The 13481-nt window shown below is 35.7% G+C and overlaps 1 protein-coding gene across 12 annotated transcripts in view; it reads left to right on the top strand.

Annotated features, from left to right (window-relative positions):
- Positions 1–13481, top strand: part of CFAP54 (cilia and flagella associated protein 54) — a 301315-nt gene that overhangs the window by 121621 nt on the left and 166213 nt on the right. For all 12 annotated transcript variants that reach the window (XR_011433771.1, XM_023631775.2, XM_070254526.1 and 9 more), the window contains 3 exons: positions 1929–2043; positions 2453–2553; positions 13054–13284. Coding sequence is in view for 11 of the 12 variants with exons in the window: in XM_023631775.2 (XP_023487543.2) it covers positions 1929–2043; positions 2453–2553; positions 13054–13284 (447 nt within the window). In the remaining variant the exon portion in view is untranslated. The remainder of the gene's footprint in view (positions 1–1928; positions 2044–2452; positions 2554–13053; positions 13285–13481) is intronic.

Consider the following 13481-nt stretch of genomic DNA (forward strand, 5'->3'; position numbering starts at 1 on the left):
CATTATTACCTCAATTAAAAAAAAAGAATAGAAATTAGGATTAGGGTTTATGTGATTATCACACGATAGGATCTCAAAAATGTTTGTCAAATGAATTCCACAGTGAAGTAATCTGAAAGTGGAGATAAAAATGATTGATATTTGCAAATAATTTTTTTAACTTGACAAGTTAATTAACTGAAAACTATCAGAACTAATGATCAAATTCCACAGGATGGCTAGATGCCAAATGAATAGTTTTCATATATCAACTGGAAAGTATAATGGAAAAATGATCCCATTTCTATGAAATTTATCAGGAATTGTGAGGGGACTTAGACTAATATAAAGAAGACCAAACATCTTTACTAAGAGATATAAAAAAAGGATTTGAATAAATGGACATAGTACATTACTCTATGGGCAGATAGAATATTGTAAAGATGTCTATTATCTTCAAATCAGCTTGTTGGTTTAATGCAATTCCAATAAGATTAGTTTATTTGGAATGGGCTAGAATAAAGAAAAATATTTGAAAAATAAAAAAGAGCAAAAGGAAATATTTTTACTATCAGTTAAAATATAACAGAGTTGTGTTTGTGAAATATTAGGCAGACAGCCATTGGGACTCAGTGTTTCAAGTCAAAAAAAGCACTAATATAAGTAATCAAAACAATGAATAAGCCATGAAATCAATGATAATGTTGACTACATAAAATTTTTCGTAACACGTCATAAACAAAATAAAAAGCAGGCAGATCTAAGAGGAAGCATTCTACGAAGAGGTCGAGGAGTGGAGGCGTTTAATGTATTCAGTGGGTGAGAGTTCTGCAGAGCGTAGAGGAGAATGCTGACAGGATTGGGAAGATGGTAGCCCAAGCGTACATCTATGACCTCCTCTCCTTCCTGTCTCTTTCTAGAATAGCAGCATCCAGGTCAAACGTTCTAGTGGGGTAGGAGAGGGAAGAGGTAGAGAGGAGACCATGCTGGTTGGAAATCGGCAGGCGACCAGTCTCAGGGTGCAAGTAGGAGAGGTTATTGGTCCAAGCTTCCTAGTGCAGGCAGACAAAACATTTGCCAAAATGAATGCCAACTAACTGGCAGATTCTTGGAATTGCTGCAGCTGGGCTGGAGTCCTAACCAACCACAGGATCCAGGATCATCCTCATCAAAACTGAAGTAAAAGGCCAACCGCCACTGGGACTAAGATGAATTTGGAACCCCAACTCCTAGAACTAGTTCTGCAGACTCAAGTCGTTTCCTTAGCTTTGTGTTGATATGACCCTACGTTTTATTCAATTTAAGTTTTTGGATCCCATTTATCATGTTATAGCAGGGTTTTGCTGTACCTAGCAAGTACTTATGAAAAGAACTATACATTTTAGGAAATACATGAATTTCAGGGAAAATAGGTGATAAATATCAATAAAGGGAGGGATTAATGAGAGTATTTGGAGAAGGGCTGGATTACCACAGGGGTCTATGGCAGATTAAAAAACCAAGGTTAAGAACCCCTATAGGTGATTGGGGGAAAGGAGGAAGTTTGGAAGGCATCCGAAACACTTAGTTTCCGTTGGGATCCAGAAGGTTATAGCGGCTGGGAGCTTACGTATGATGGAAGCAAAGAGATTGAAATCTGTTGGAAGCAAGGCAGCTTGTCTGGGTCACCCTTAGGTAGTTTCATCTCTTGGTTTTAAAGGGCAGTGTTCTTGTTGTTTTATTTTTAGTCCAGTTCTGTTCCTCCTACGTCACATGTCAGCTCTCATTGCATTTTATGGCATCATTTACATTTTGCTCTTCTGCCACAGTCCAATTTATAAATGGGACACAAAAAATTTTGGATATTCTTGCATAATTTCAGTGACAACATTCATTATAGATTTATTACTTTGGATTAGTTTTGCAAATTCTTGCAGATCCTTTTAACTGATTTTATCTTTTTGTCTTAGGAGGAATGAGTCCCTAATTGGAGTTAAAAAAGTGAAAAAAAGGGACAGTATTTTATGTAAAAAGATGGCCAATGCTTCGAAAAAATTCAAAGCTGTAGTAATGGAGATTGGAAGAGTAAGTTTCATATGAGTTTTGAATTTTAAGTTACTGAAATTAAGAGATTCATATATCTAAAGATACGTGAAAAGATACATTGGCTACGTTATAATTTATTATAATATGAAACAGAAGGAAATACCAACAAGCATAATTTTATAATTATACATAATTATATCATTATATAGTTATAATTCTTATCATATGGGGATTTTTTAATGTATATATTTTACATACAATCATATTTTTTGTCTACAGAGATACTTCTGTTACTGTTGATAAAAATTTTAATTGAAGGGTATAAGAAACCGCTTTATTTTACTGTCAAGAGATAAGCATTAGATTTTGAGCAAATTGCCGTATTGTGTTCATTATCATATTGTGTTTAAATTTAATTGGTAACGTTTTTGTTATCTCCTGTATTAAGACCGCAGAAGTGATGCAAAGAAGAAGAAGTAAAAGAAGGGAAACTCTAAGAGAATTTCTTTTCAAAAATCCATGTGTTTCTGAAATGGTGGAACAAGAAAGGTATTAATTGACTAATTGATTAATTCAGTAAATGTTGACTTGGGATTGGCACGTCCTGGACATTATTTTGGGCAGTAGGGACTCATTGGTGGACTAGGCAGATAAGATCACCACCCTCAGGGAGCTTACACCTAATGAAAGGGCCACGGTAAACAAACAAACATACAAATAAACAAGGCAATTTAAAATTTTGATCAATTTTATAAAATAAATGAGCTGATCTCATGCTATAGAGTAATTGGCCTGAGGTGGACGTGGCGGCAGCAGAAGCTTAAATAGAGTGGTCAGGAGACCAAATTGGTAAATTACTTTTAATTACTGGTGGACCTAATGTTCTTGTTCATAAAACTTAAACCATAAAACTGATCATGGTCAAACGTTTAGCTTTTGTTTTTATGCATACACGTTTGTGACTCTTATACATTCTTTGTATATCTTACCTTCATTAGACTGTCTTTGTTTACCTGTTTAGTGATTTTGATCTTAATTTCCAACATAAAAATGTTAATAGAATCATTCTCATTTTCTTTTTATTGGCATTTTCCTATCTCTTTGATTTTTCCTTCTTTTTTTTAAAATTTAAATTATGACATATTTTAGATGGGTATAGGAAATAATGTAACAAATGAACATGTGTCCATTACCATATAAAACATTTCAAACAGTTAAAATTCCCATGCATTCCTCTTGGAATGCATTTCCGTCCCCCTCTATCCCAGAAGTAAACTATCCCAAATTTGGCAGACTGGCTTTATACTTCGATTATATATGTATGTAGCCCTAAATAACATGAATTTTTTTATTTTGAGGAAGATTAGCCCCGAGCTAACTACTGCCAATCCTCCTCTTTTTGCTGAGGAAGACTGGCCCTGAGCTAACATCCATGCCCATCTTCCTCTGCTTTATATGTGGGATGCCTGCTACAGCATGACTTTTGCCAAGCGGTGCCATGTCCGTACCCGGGATTGGAAGTGGCGAACCCCGGGCTGCTGAGAAGCGGAATGTGCAAACTTAACTGCTGTGCCACCGGGCCAGCCCCAATATGATATTACTTTTTACAATTTGCTTTGCCAATTTGCTCTGTTTCCTCAATGTTATGTTTGTGAGATTTTTTCATATTGATTATCCATAAGTCTAATTATTCATTTCACTGCTATGTAGTATTCCATTGTATGAATAAGTAAAAGCTTATTCAGTCTCCTGTAAATGGACATTTAAATTGTTTCCAATTTTTCACTATTGTAAACAGTGCTACAAAAGACATTCCTGTACATATCTCCATATGCTCATGTGAGAGTTTCTGGGGTGTACAAGAGTGTAATTTGCAAGATATGAACATCTTTAACATTACTAGATATTGGTAAACTTCTCTTAAACTTTCATCAGTGGTGTGTCAAGTTTCCATTCTTCAACATCTTCACTTACACTTGGTATCATTTTCAAATTTTTCTGGTCCCATGAGTTGTGAAATTTTATCTCATTGTTATTTTAATTTTTATTTCTTTGATTACTAGTGAGGTGAGGCGTCTTTTCATATTTTTATTACACCCTAGGGTTTTTCTGTTCTCAGGACAGCTTATTTAGATCCTTTGCTCATTTGAAAACTTTTGTTGTTTTCTTATTTATTTTCCGAAGTTTGGGTACTAATGCTTTTCCCAGTTTGTGGCTCATCTTTTTACATTTTAAAGATTTTCTTTTTTAAATCAAAAGTTATAATTGTTAATGAAGTCAAATGTATCAACATTTCCCTTTATTGTTTTTGAAATTATTTTCTAACCCAAGGTAGTAAAGGTATTTGCTTTGTGAATTTAAATTTCTGATTTTCACATTTAGGAATTTCATCGACTGTAATTTATTTTTATGAATGGTGAGAGGAACCACTCCCTCCCCCCCCTTTAGTTTCATTACAGGCATCCAATTGGCTAGCCCCATTTATTGGTAGTCTATTCTGTCATCACTGTCACTTTTGTCATTTAGCAAGTTTTCATATATATAGTTTTGGGATCTCTTTCCTGTCCCATTTGTCTATGTATCTATTCCTGAGTTAATGTTACACCATTATAGTTACTCTGGCTTTAAAGTAAGTCTTGTTGTCTGATAGAACCAGTCTCTCCTACATGTTCTTTTCCTTCGTGCAAATCTTAGATTTTCTTCCACAAAATAGTTTGGAGTAGCTTGTTGAGTATTACAAAAAACTCGTAATTTCAGTAGTGATAGAATTGAATCTATAGATTGGTTTGGGAAGATTTTTTTTTTTTTACAATATTGAGTCTTTCTGTTAGTAGACAGACCACATACTTAGATCTTATTTAATGTTTTTCAATAAATTTTTATGATATTCTTCATAAAGGTATTATATATCTTTTATTAGCTACATTAAAGAAATGCTTTTTGGTATTAGTGTAAATGGTATATATATATATATTTTTCTTTTGCTGAGGAAGATTAGCCCTGAGCTAACATCTATTGCCAATCTTTCTTTTTTTTTTGCTTGAGGAGGATTAACCCTGAGCTAACATCTGTGTCACTCTTCCTCCATTTTATATGTGGGTTGCTGCCACAGCATGGCTGGCAAGTGGTGTAGGTCTGCGCCTGGGATCTGAACCTGCGAACCCAGGCTGCCAAAGTGGAGCACACTGAACTTAACCACTAGGCCATGGGGCTGACCCCTCTAAATGGCATTTTTAAATTACATTTTTGAATGCTTCTGTTCTTTTGTACAGAAATATAACTGGTTTATAAACAAATTGATTTTCTATACAACTTGATAATTTATTCACAGATACAGATTTTCTGTGTAGACAGTCATATTGTGCACAGATAATGAAAGTTTTGCTTATTTCTTTCTAATGCTCAAGCCTCTTATTTCCTTTTCTCTTCTAGCCTGCAGGTTGGGACCTCAAGTTCAATCTTGAATAGCGTTTGTGATTGTGGACATCCTTCTTGTAACATGTATATTTAAAACCTTTTCATTTTCAGATTATTGTACATTTACCTGCAGCTATAAGAAGTAATACAGAGAGATCTCATATACCCTTCACCCGGTTTCTCCTAACGTTAACTATATAACTATAGTACAGTAGCAAAACCAGGAAGTAGACATTGATACAGTCCACTGACCTTATTAGGATTATAGCAATTTTTCATGCACACATCTATGTGCAAGTATTTAGTTTTATGCAATTTAATCACATTAGACTTGTGTGAACATCACCATAGTCAAGATACAGAACAGTTCTCTGGCAAGAATCTTCCCCCCTACCCCAAGGCTACCTTTTCATAGCCGCAACCACCTCCCTTCTTCTCCCACTTCCAACTTCTGTCAACCATAGTCTGTTCTCCATCTCTATAGTTAGTCATTTCAAGAGTGATGTAAAAATGGAAGCATACAATATGTGACTTTCTGAGATTGGCTTTTTCTTTCCACTCAGCATGATTCGTTTGAGATCCACCCAAGTTGTGTGTATTGCTAATTCACTTCTTATTGCTTTGTAGTATTCTTTGCTGTGGATGTACCACATCTGTTTAACCATTCGCCCATTGAAGGACATTTGCACTGTTTCCAGTTTTGACTATTAGGAATAATGCTGCTATGAACATTCCTGTATGTGGTTTTGTGTGAATGTAAATCTTCATTTCTCTGGGATAAATGCTCAGGAGTGCAATTACTAGGTTGTTTGGTAAATCTATGTTTAACTTTGTAAGAAATCTCATACTCCTTCCCAGAGTGGCTGAACCTTTTTACATTCTCATCAGCAGTGTATGAGTGATCCGGTTTCTCCTCATGCTTGCCAGAATTTAGTGTTATCATTATTTTTTATTTTAGCTATTAAAATAGATGTTGGTGATATTTCATTTTGCAGTGATTATTGCATTTCTCTAATGGCTAGTGATATTGAACATTTTTAAGTGTGCTTATTTGCCATCTGTATATCATCTTACTGAAACTTCTGTTCATGTCTTTGCTCATTTTCTAATTGGACAGTTTGTTTTTAACTTTTGGTTGAATTTCAAGAGGTCTTTATATATTCTAGAGGTAAGGTCTTTGTGGACTGTGTGGTTTGCAAATCCTTTTTCCCAGTGTCTTTGCATCCTCTTCACAGGGTCTTTCATGGGGCCAAAGTTTCTAATTTTGATGAGGTTCGACTTATCAATCTTTCCTTCAGTAGAGTGTGCTTTGGGTGTCAAGTCTAACAACTCTCTGCCTAGCCCTGGGTCCTGTGATTTTTTTCCTCTTAAGTTTTCTAGTTCTATGTTTTCCCTTTAACTTGTGATCCATTTTGAGTTAATTTTTGTATAAGGCATCGAGGTGCATATTTTTATCTATGGATGTCCAAGTGCTCCAGTACCGTTTGTTGAAAAGACTATCCTTCCTTCATTGATGTGCTTTTGCACCTTTGTCAAAAATCAGTTGGGCGTATCTGTGTGGGTCAAATTTTGTGGGCTTTGGGAAGATACTCTTTGCCAAATTTAGGTAATTGTCTTCTATTCCTTGTTTTCCAAGAGTTTTGTTATCAATTGTGTTCAGTTTTGTTGAATATTTCTTTTTCATTGATTGAGATTTTTTTCTCCTTTAATCTGATTGTGCAAAGACTACATTAATACATAAATGTCAAACCGTGTGCAATGTCTTTTTTCTCACTCCTTCTGACACCAACTGTATGGTGTTTTCCAACACCAATCGATTCTCCAGTTCTCTGACGCTAATTGAAAGACCTCAGATACACTTCACTTGGTTCTCCTAATGCTTTTTGCTTAACTATAGTACATTGAAGTCAGTTCTGATACTATCTACCTGGAGTTAGCATCAAATCCCATGAGTTAAAGGGCCCAGTCCCACAAGACTGCTCCTGCTTCAGATGCCAGCCACAAGTGGAATGTCCAGGCTATCCACATTTCTGCCCAGTCTACTACAAATCTGGGGGTTCCCATGACCCCCTTCAAGTTTGATAATTTGCTAGAACAGCTCACAAAACTCAGGGAAACATTTTGCTTATGTTTACTGGTTTATTATAAAGGACACAAATGAAGAGCCAGATGAAGAGGTTCATAGGGCAGTGTCCAGAAGGGTCCTGAGCACAGGAGCCTCTGTCCCCTTGGAGTTGTGATGTGTCGCTTTCTCAGCATGTGGATGCGTTCACCAAACTGGAAGCTCTCGGAAGCTCGTTATTCAAGAGTTTTTTTTAACCCAATGTACGATCGCTCCTTCCTGCCCACCTGAGAGTTCCACTCCCTGATCACATGTTTGATCTTTCTGGTGACCAGCCCCCATCCTGAGGGTCTCTAGGAGCCCAGCCCTGAGTCACCTTATTAGCATAGGCTCAGGTTGTTCTAGAGGGACTCATTAGGAATAGCAGAAGAGATCCCTGTCACTCAGGAAATTCCAAGGGTGTTAGGAGCTCTGTACCAGCAACAGAGGACAAAGACCAAATACATATTTTTATTATACCACACCATGCCTACATACATACATTGATTTTTTTATCTACTGATTCAGCTTCTTTAAGATTAATATTAATAGGTCACTCTGGGTCTGTGTTGTTGTTTTTCTTTTTAGTTTCTTTTGATGAATTATATTTTTCTGGGAAATTGTCCATTTTATCTAAGTTTTCAACTTTATTCATAAAAAGTTATTATGCTCTCATATTATCTTCTGAATCTCTGCTATATCTATAGTTATGTCCTGTATTTCATTCCCAACTTCATTAATTTTTGTCTTCTTTCATATTTTTGTGCTTTATCTTACCAGAGGTTTGTGTCTTCTTTTTGCTGTCTTTTCAAAGAACCAAATTTTGTCTTTGTCAATCCTCTTTATTTTCTTTTCCCTTACCTTTTGCCTTTATATTTATTACTTCCCAGCTTCCTTTTTCTAATAGCTTTATTGAGATTTGAGGTGAGGAAAATCTTTTTCCTTCTACCCTTCTGGGTCCTCTGGCTGAGATTCTGACAAAAGACAGATTAACAAGAGAAAAACAAACAGAAGTTTATTAACATTTCATACACATGGGAGAATTCAGTGATGAGTAACTCAAAGGGGTGGTTAGGACTTGGGCTTATATAAACATCTTAACAAAAGAACAATAAATTTCTAGAGAAGTGACAAAACTTGGAAAAGAATTTTAGACTTTCAAGGGTGGCAAACTGTCCTAAGGTAAATATATGAGGGAAAGTAATGGAGTAAGATTTGTTTGTGTAGGTCCATCTTGGCACTGACTTTCTGTCTTCTTCACGACCATAAAATTTCCCCAGAAGAGGAGATTTATGGCATTTCTCATTTTTCAGAAGTTTCTGCTTTTTATCAGAGAAGGGAACCTCTGAGAAGGCATCTTTCTGCATCTGTTGATAGTCATTTACCTCTAGCTCAAAATAATCCCTATGCTAAAGTACACATTTTGAGGTGGCATATTCTTGTCCCTATATGATATAACTCATATAGTATAAAATTCATCCATTTAACGTATACAATTCAATGGCTTTTAGTATATTTACAAGGTTGTTCAACCATTACCACAATCAATTTTAGTACATTTTCATTACCTTAAAATGAAACCCTGCACCCCCTAGCTGTCACCTCACACTTCCCTACCCTGTCCTTATGTAACCACTAATCTACTTTCTGCCTCTACAGATTTGCCTATTCTGGAGATTTCTAAGTGGAGTCATATAACATGTGATCCTTTGTGACTGGCTTCTTTTACATAGTATAATGTTTTCAAAGTTCATCAATGTAGCATGTATCAGTAGTTCATTTTTTAACACTCCTGGGTAATATTTCATTGTATGGATATACCACATTTTGTGTATTCATTCTTCAGCTGATGGACATTTGAGTTGCTTCTGATACCAAACTTCTTAATCCCAAGTTCATGTGCCTGATGCACAGTAAGCCAATCACTGAGATGCCAGTGCTTGGAGATGGAGAAAGGTTTATTCGAATTGACCAAATTGAGAAGGTGGGAAGAGAGGTTCTCTTAAATCTGCCTTAATGAAAGAAGAAATCAGGGGGTCTTTATAGAGCTAAGGGACTTGGGAGGAGGAGTTTTTGAGAAACAAAGGGGAAATCCCTGTTTCTTCCACTCCAGATAAGCCCTTGGGCAGTCAGACTTCTGGGCATCAGTGGCAGCTGGGGGCTGGTTATCTGGTGATGGTAACTTTCTTAAGGGTGTTCTTTTTCTTCTGCAAAACAAGTTCATAAATCCTGTGACCCTTGAGTCACCTTCAGGTTAAACACGAAAACTGTGAATTAACAAGATTAACTTCTTTCATCTATGTCTGTGTTGGGAACAAGGTCGAAGGGTAATCTTTCTTATTGAATATTTATAGTAACCCTCAGGTACCTGGCTTCACTTCCAGTTTTTGGCTATTATGAATAATACTTCTATGAATATTCATATTCAAGTTTTGGTTTAGACGTGTTTTTATTTCTCTTGGGTGTCTGTTTTCTTTCTTTTGGTTAATTCAATTGTTCTTTTTCTAACTTAAAGTAGGATGCTTACCTCATTTAATTTTGCGATTTTTCTGGTGGAAATTGACAAGCTGATTCTAAATTTAGGAGAATAAAAAGGTCATGAATAGCCAACAACTAGAGAATGCCTATTTTGTAAAGCATACATAGAATATTTATAGCATTGGCTATAAGGCAAGTTTCAAGAAATTTAAAATAATTAGACTCATCCAAACCACATTATACTGTACTGTAATTAAAGTAGAGACCAGTTTTTGACGAGATAACCAAAAAGATCCTATGCATTTGAAAATCTTAAATAGATATTTAGAAATAATTCATAGGGAAAAATAGAAATTACAGTAATTTAAAAATACAAAGAACTTGTCAGAAGTTTGGTTTGGATTGCTTTGAATCCAGAAAACTTGAACATTAAAGGCTATATGTTTCCTTCTAATGATTATTTTAGCTGTATCTTATATTTTTTAATATGTAGTAGTGCTTTTGTTTTCATTTAGTTCTATATAGTTTAAAATTATCCTCATAATTTCTATTTTCTGTGAATAAGTCTTGCACATTTTTGCTTTGGTTAGTTCTTAGGTGTTTTTGAGTTACTGGAAGTACTCTTTTAGAATTTCGTTTTTAATTGTTTATAGGTGATACGTAGAAATAGAATTTTTTTTGTATTTTGTCTTCAGTGGGCTTAATAAATTCACTGATTAATTCTAATACCTTATCTGTGGTTCATTTGGGGTTTTATAAACATACAATCACATTGTCTATGATTAGTGACTATTTTATTTCTTTATTTTCAATCCTTATACCTCCTCCTACCCTTCATCTTGCCTTACTGTTCTGGGTAAGCCCACCATTTCAGTGCTGAAAAGAAATGACGTTAGTGGGCATCTCTGTCTGATTCCCATTTCAGAGGAAAGCTGTCAAGCTTTCAATGTTTTATCATTAAGGATGATGTTTGTGGTAGGTTTGTTTTTATAGATAGCCTTTATCAATGGACATTATCATTTACTTTGATTCTCAAATTGTTCTAAATTTGGCCAGCAGGAGCCCTTTCAGGCTGGCTCCTTAGTCTTTTTGATGTGTCCCCATCATTCTTTTGAGCTCCTTCTTACTTACCACAAGATGTTCATCATGTGCTTTCCCTACCCCAGCCCTGGAATCACTTGATTCCTTTTAGTGGAAAATGGTATTTAGAATCTAAGTTCTGGGGACTACTGGTGCATTTTTGCTTCTAGGCTCTTTTGACAGACGGAACTAGGAAATACATCTGTCCACATAAATAGATCTATCTATCTATTGATATATCTATCTACCTATTTATCTATCTATGTAAAACCACAAGCTCATATTGATACTTCCAATTTCAGGTCAACATCACAGGGTACTTTCCAGTGTTTTCTGTTTCCCTAATTGTAACTCTTTTCCCTAATGATGATACTTCTGTTTCCATTAACATCAATATGTTAACTCATTCTCAAGCTAGCGTACACAGAAGGTAGTTTCTGGATTCCTTAATATTTTCCCAATTCAGGTTTCCATCTGCTTCCTCTTCTGCCTCCATATCACAGCATTTATGCTGATTGTCCTTGTGGAGGTTCCTCACTGGCCGCTGGGTCCTCTCACATCTGTTGCTCGTAGTACAGACACAGAGTTGGTTGTTGGAGAATCCTACGTCAGGAATTGCTCAGGTGGTAGAAGGAGAAGCATTCTCTACCGTCTGTGGGCTGGCTGTTAGCTCCCTTCCAAGTCACCTGGACTCTATTATTACCTTGCCAAGTTATGTGGAGGAAGGCCGTCGTCTCGCTGATCTCCTTGAACGGTCTCACTCTCAGTGGTGGGGAAGATTCAGCTAGTCCTGTCCGTTTCTCCTTGGCCTTTCCGGGAGCCTTGACCTCTTCATACAGGGACAAGACTGATTTTTATTTTGGAAATTATATTTTTAATTTTCAAGGTAGAGTTATTTAAAACATTCACATTCATTTGGAAACCAAATAACATGTCACTAAAACAACCAAACAATAACAAAAAGCCCAAACAACATTGGGTTAAAACGAAGTCATCAACAAAATGCAGAATATTTAGAACTGAATGATAGTGTAAACACTACATTTCAAAGGTAATTTCCTTTCTTCCTTTCTTCTTCAAAATGTCTGTTCCTCTCGTGCAGCAATGTCTGTTTTCTTTTCCTCCTTTCATCCCTCTTTCCGTCCTTTTCTTCTGTGTGTGTGTGTTGATTCAGATTCAGACACAATATCTATTAGAGTGAGCAAGATACTTTAACTTATCAATTGAGATCTTTATTTTTTCCTTCTCCCATACAAATCAGTTAGAATGTCACTGACCAATGGGGCAGCAACATTGTCAACAGTTAAAAAAAATTGATAAGATATTTTGAAGAAATGAAGTCATACCTTATAAACAACTATGTAACTGTAAAAATAGTTGGAGTACTTTGAGATTTTGATAGGAAAATTTTTAACAACTTGAACGTTATACTTAAAATCTGAACTATTAGCTAAATTTTGAAATAGTTTTTTCCAGAGAAAAATGAATATGGATTTATGAAGTTATTTCATCCATAGTTGACTGATGTTTTATTTCCCCTATAGTCTAGCTAATGATGGAAAAAATTTTGCTCCATTTTTTTTCCCTTGAGGAACAATTTGGAGAAATGACTTTCTTGTTTAACATTGAAGTTAGTTGATGAATGTGAACATTGTGTTATAATTTAGTTCTCTAGTCTCAGTGGCCTTTTGGGTATGGACAAGAAAAGCTGTGTTTGGTTTGAGCTGAGGACACAGATATCAGGGAGAATTGAAGGAAATACGTAATATCTTTGTCCATAGCATTTATCCTTGTGCCTTCTTTACCGCCCTATTTTACATTTTTAGCACTAGTGAAATAATAAATAAACCAGAAACATGTGCGTAAATGCAGTCAAGTGACTTCTTGATGTCTTTTGTGCAAATTGGAATCATTCTTCTTTATTAAATATCTGGCAATTTGTGTAATTTTGAAACTTCTTTCTCCCTTGGCAGAAATAAGAGATCCGATATTAGAAAAATAGCGTATCGATTCCTGGTGAATAACTTGAATCCTATCATATTAAGTTATGTAAAAAGGAAGAGGTTCCATCAACTGTTTCTTGAGGAGATGCCCTGGAAAGCTCAGATGAACCTGTACCTGGCAAGCGCACACTTCAACCTGCTTTTGGCTAAGCTAGGGGAACATACAAAGATCAAATTAGGCACTTGGCATTCAATGGTCAGGTATAGTATATTACCAATGCATGATATATTTTTAGTCTCATGAACATGGGTTGTATTTGCATGTTCAGGGCTACAGTGTTCATAATAAAGAGGTTTATAGAATGCTTCTATCTTCACTGGCCATTGGCATACTTTCAAATTTCTTATCTCAGAATCTTTTCCAAACAAGTGCTGGATATAGGTGCTTATGAAGTACT

This window comes from Equus caballus, chromosome 28 (genome assembly GCF_041296265.1).
Source record: "Equus caballus isolate H_3958 breed thoroughbred chromosome 28, TB-T2T, whole genome shotgun sequence".
NCBI lineage: Eukaryota > Metazoa > Chordata > Mammalia > Perissodactyla > Equidae > Equus > Equus caballus.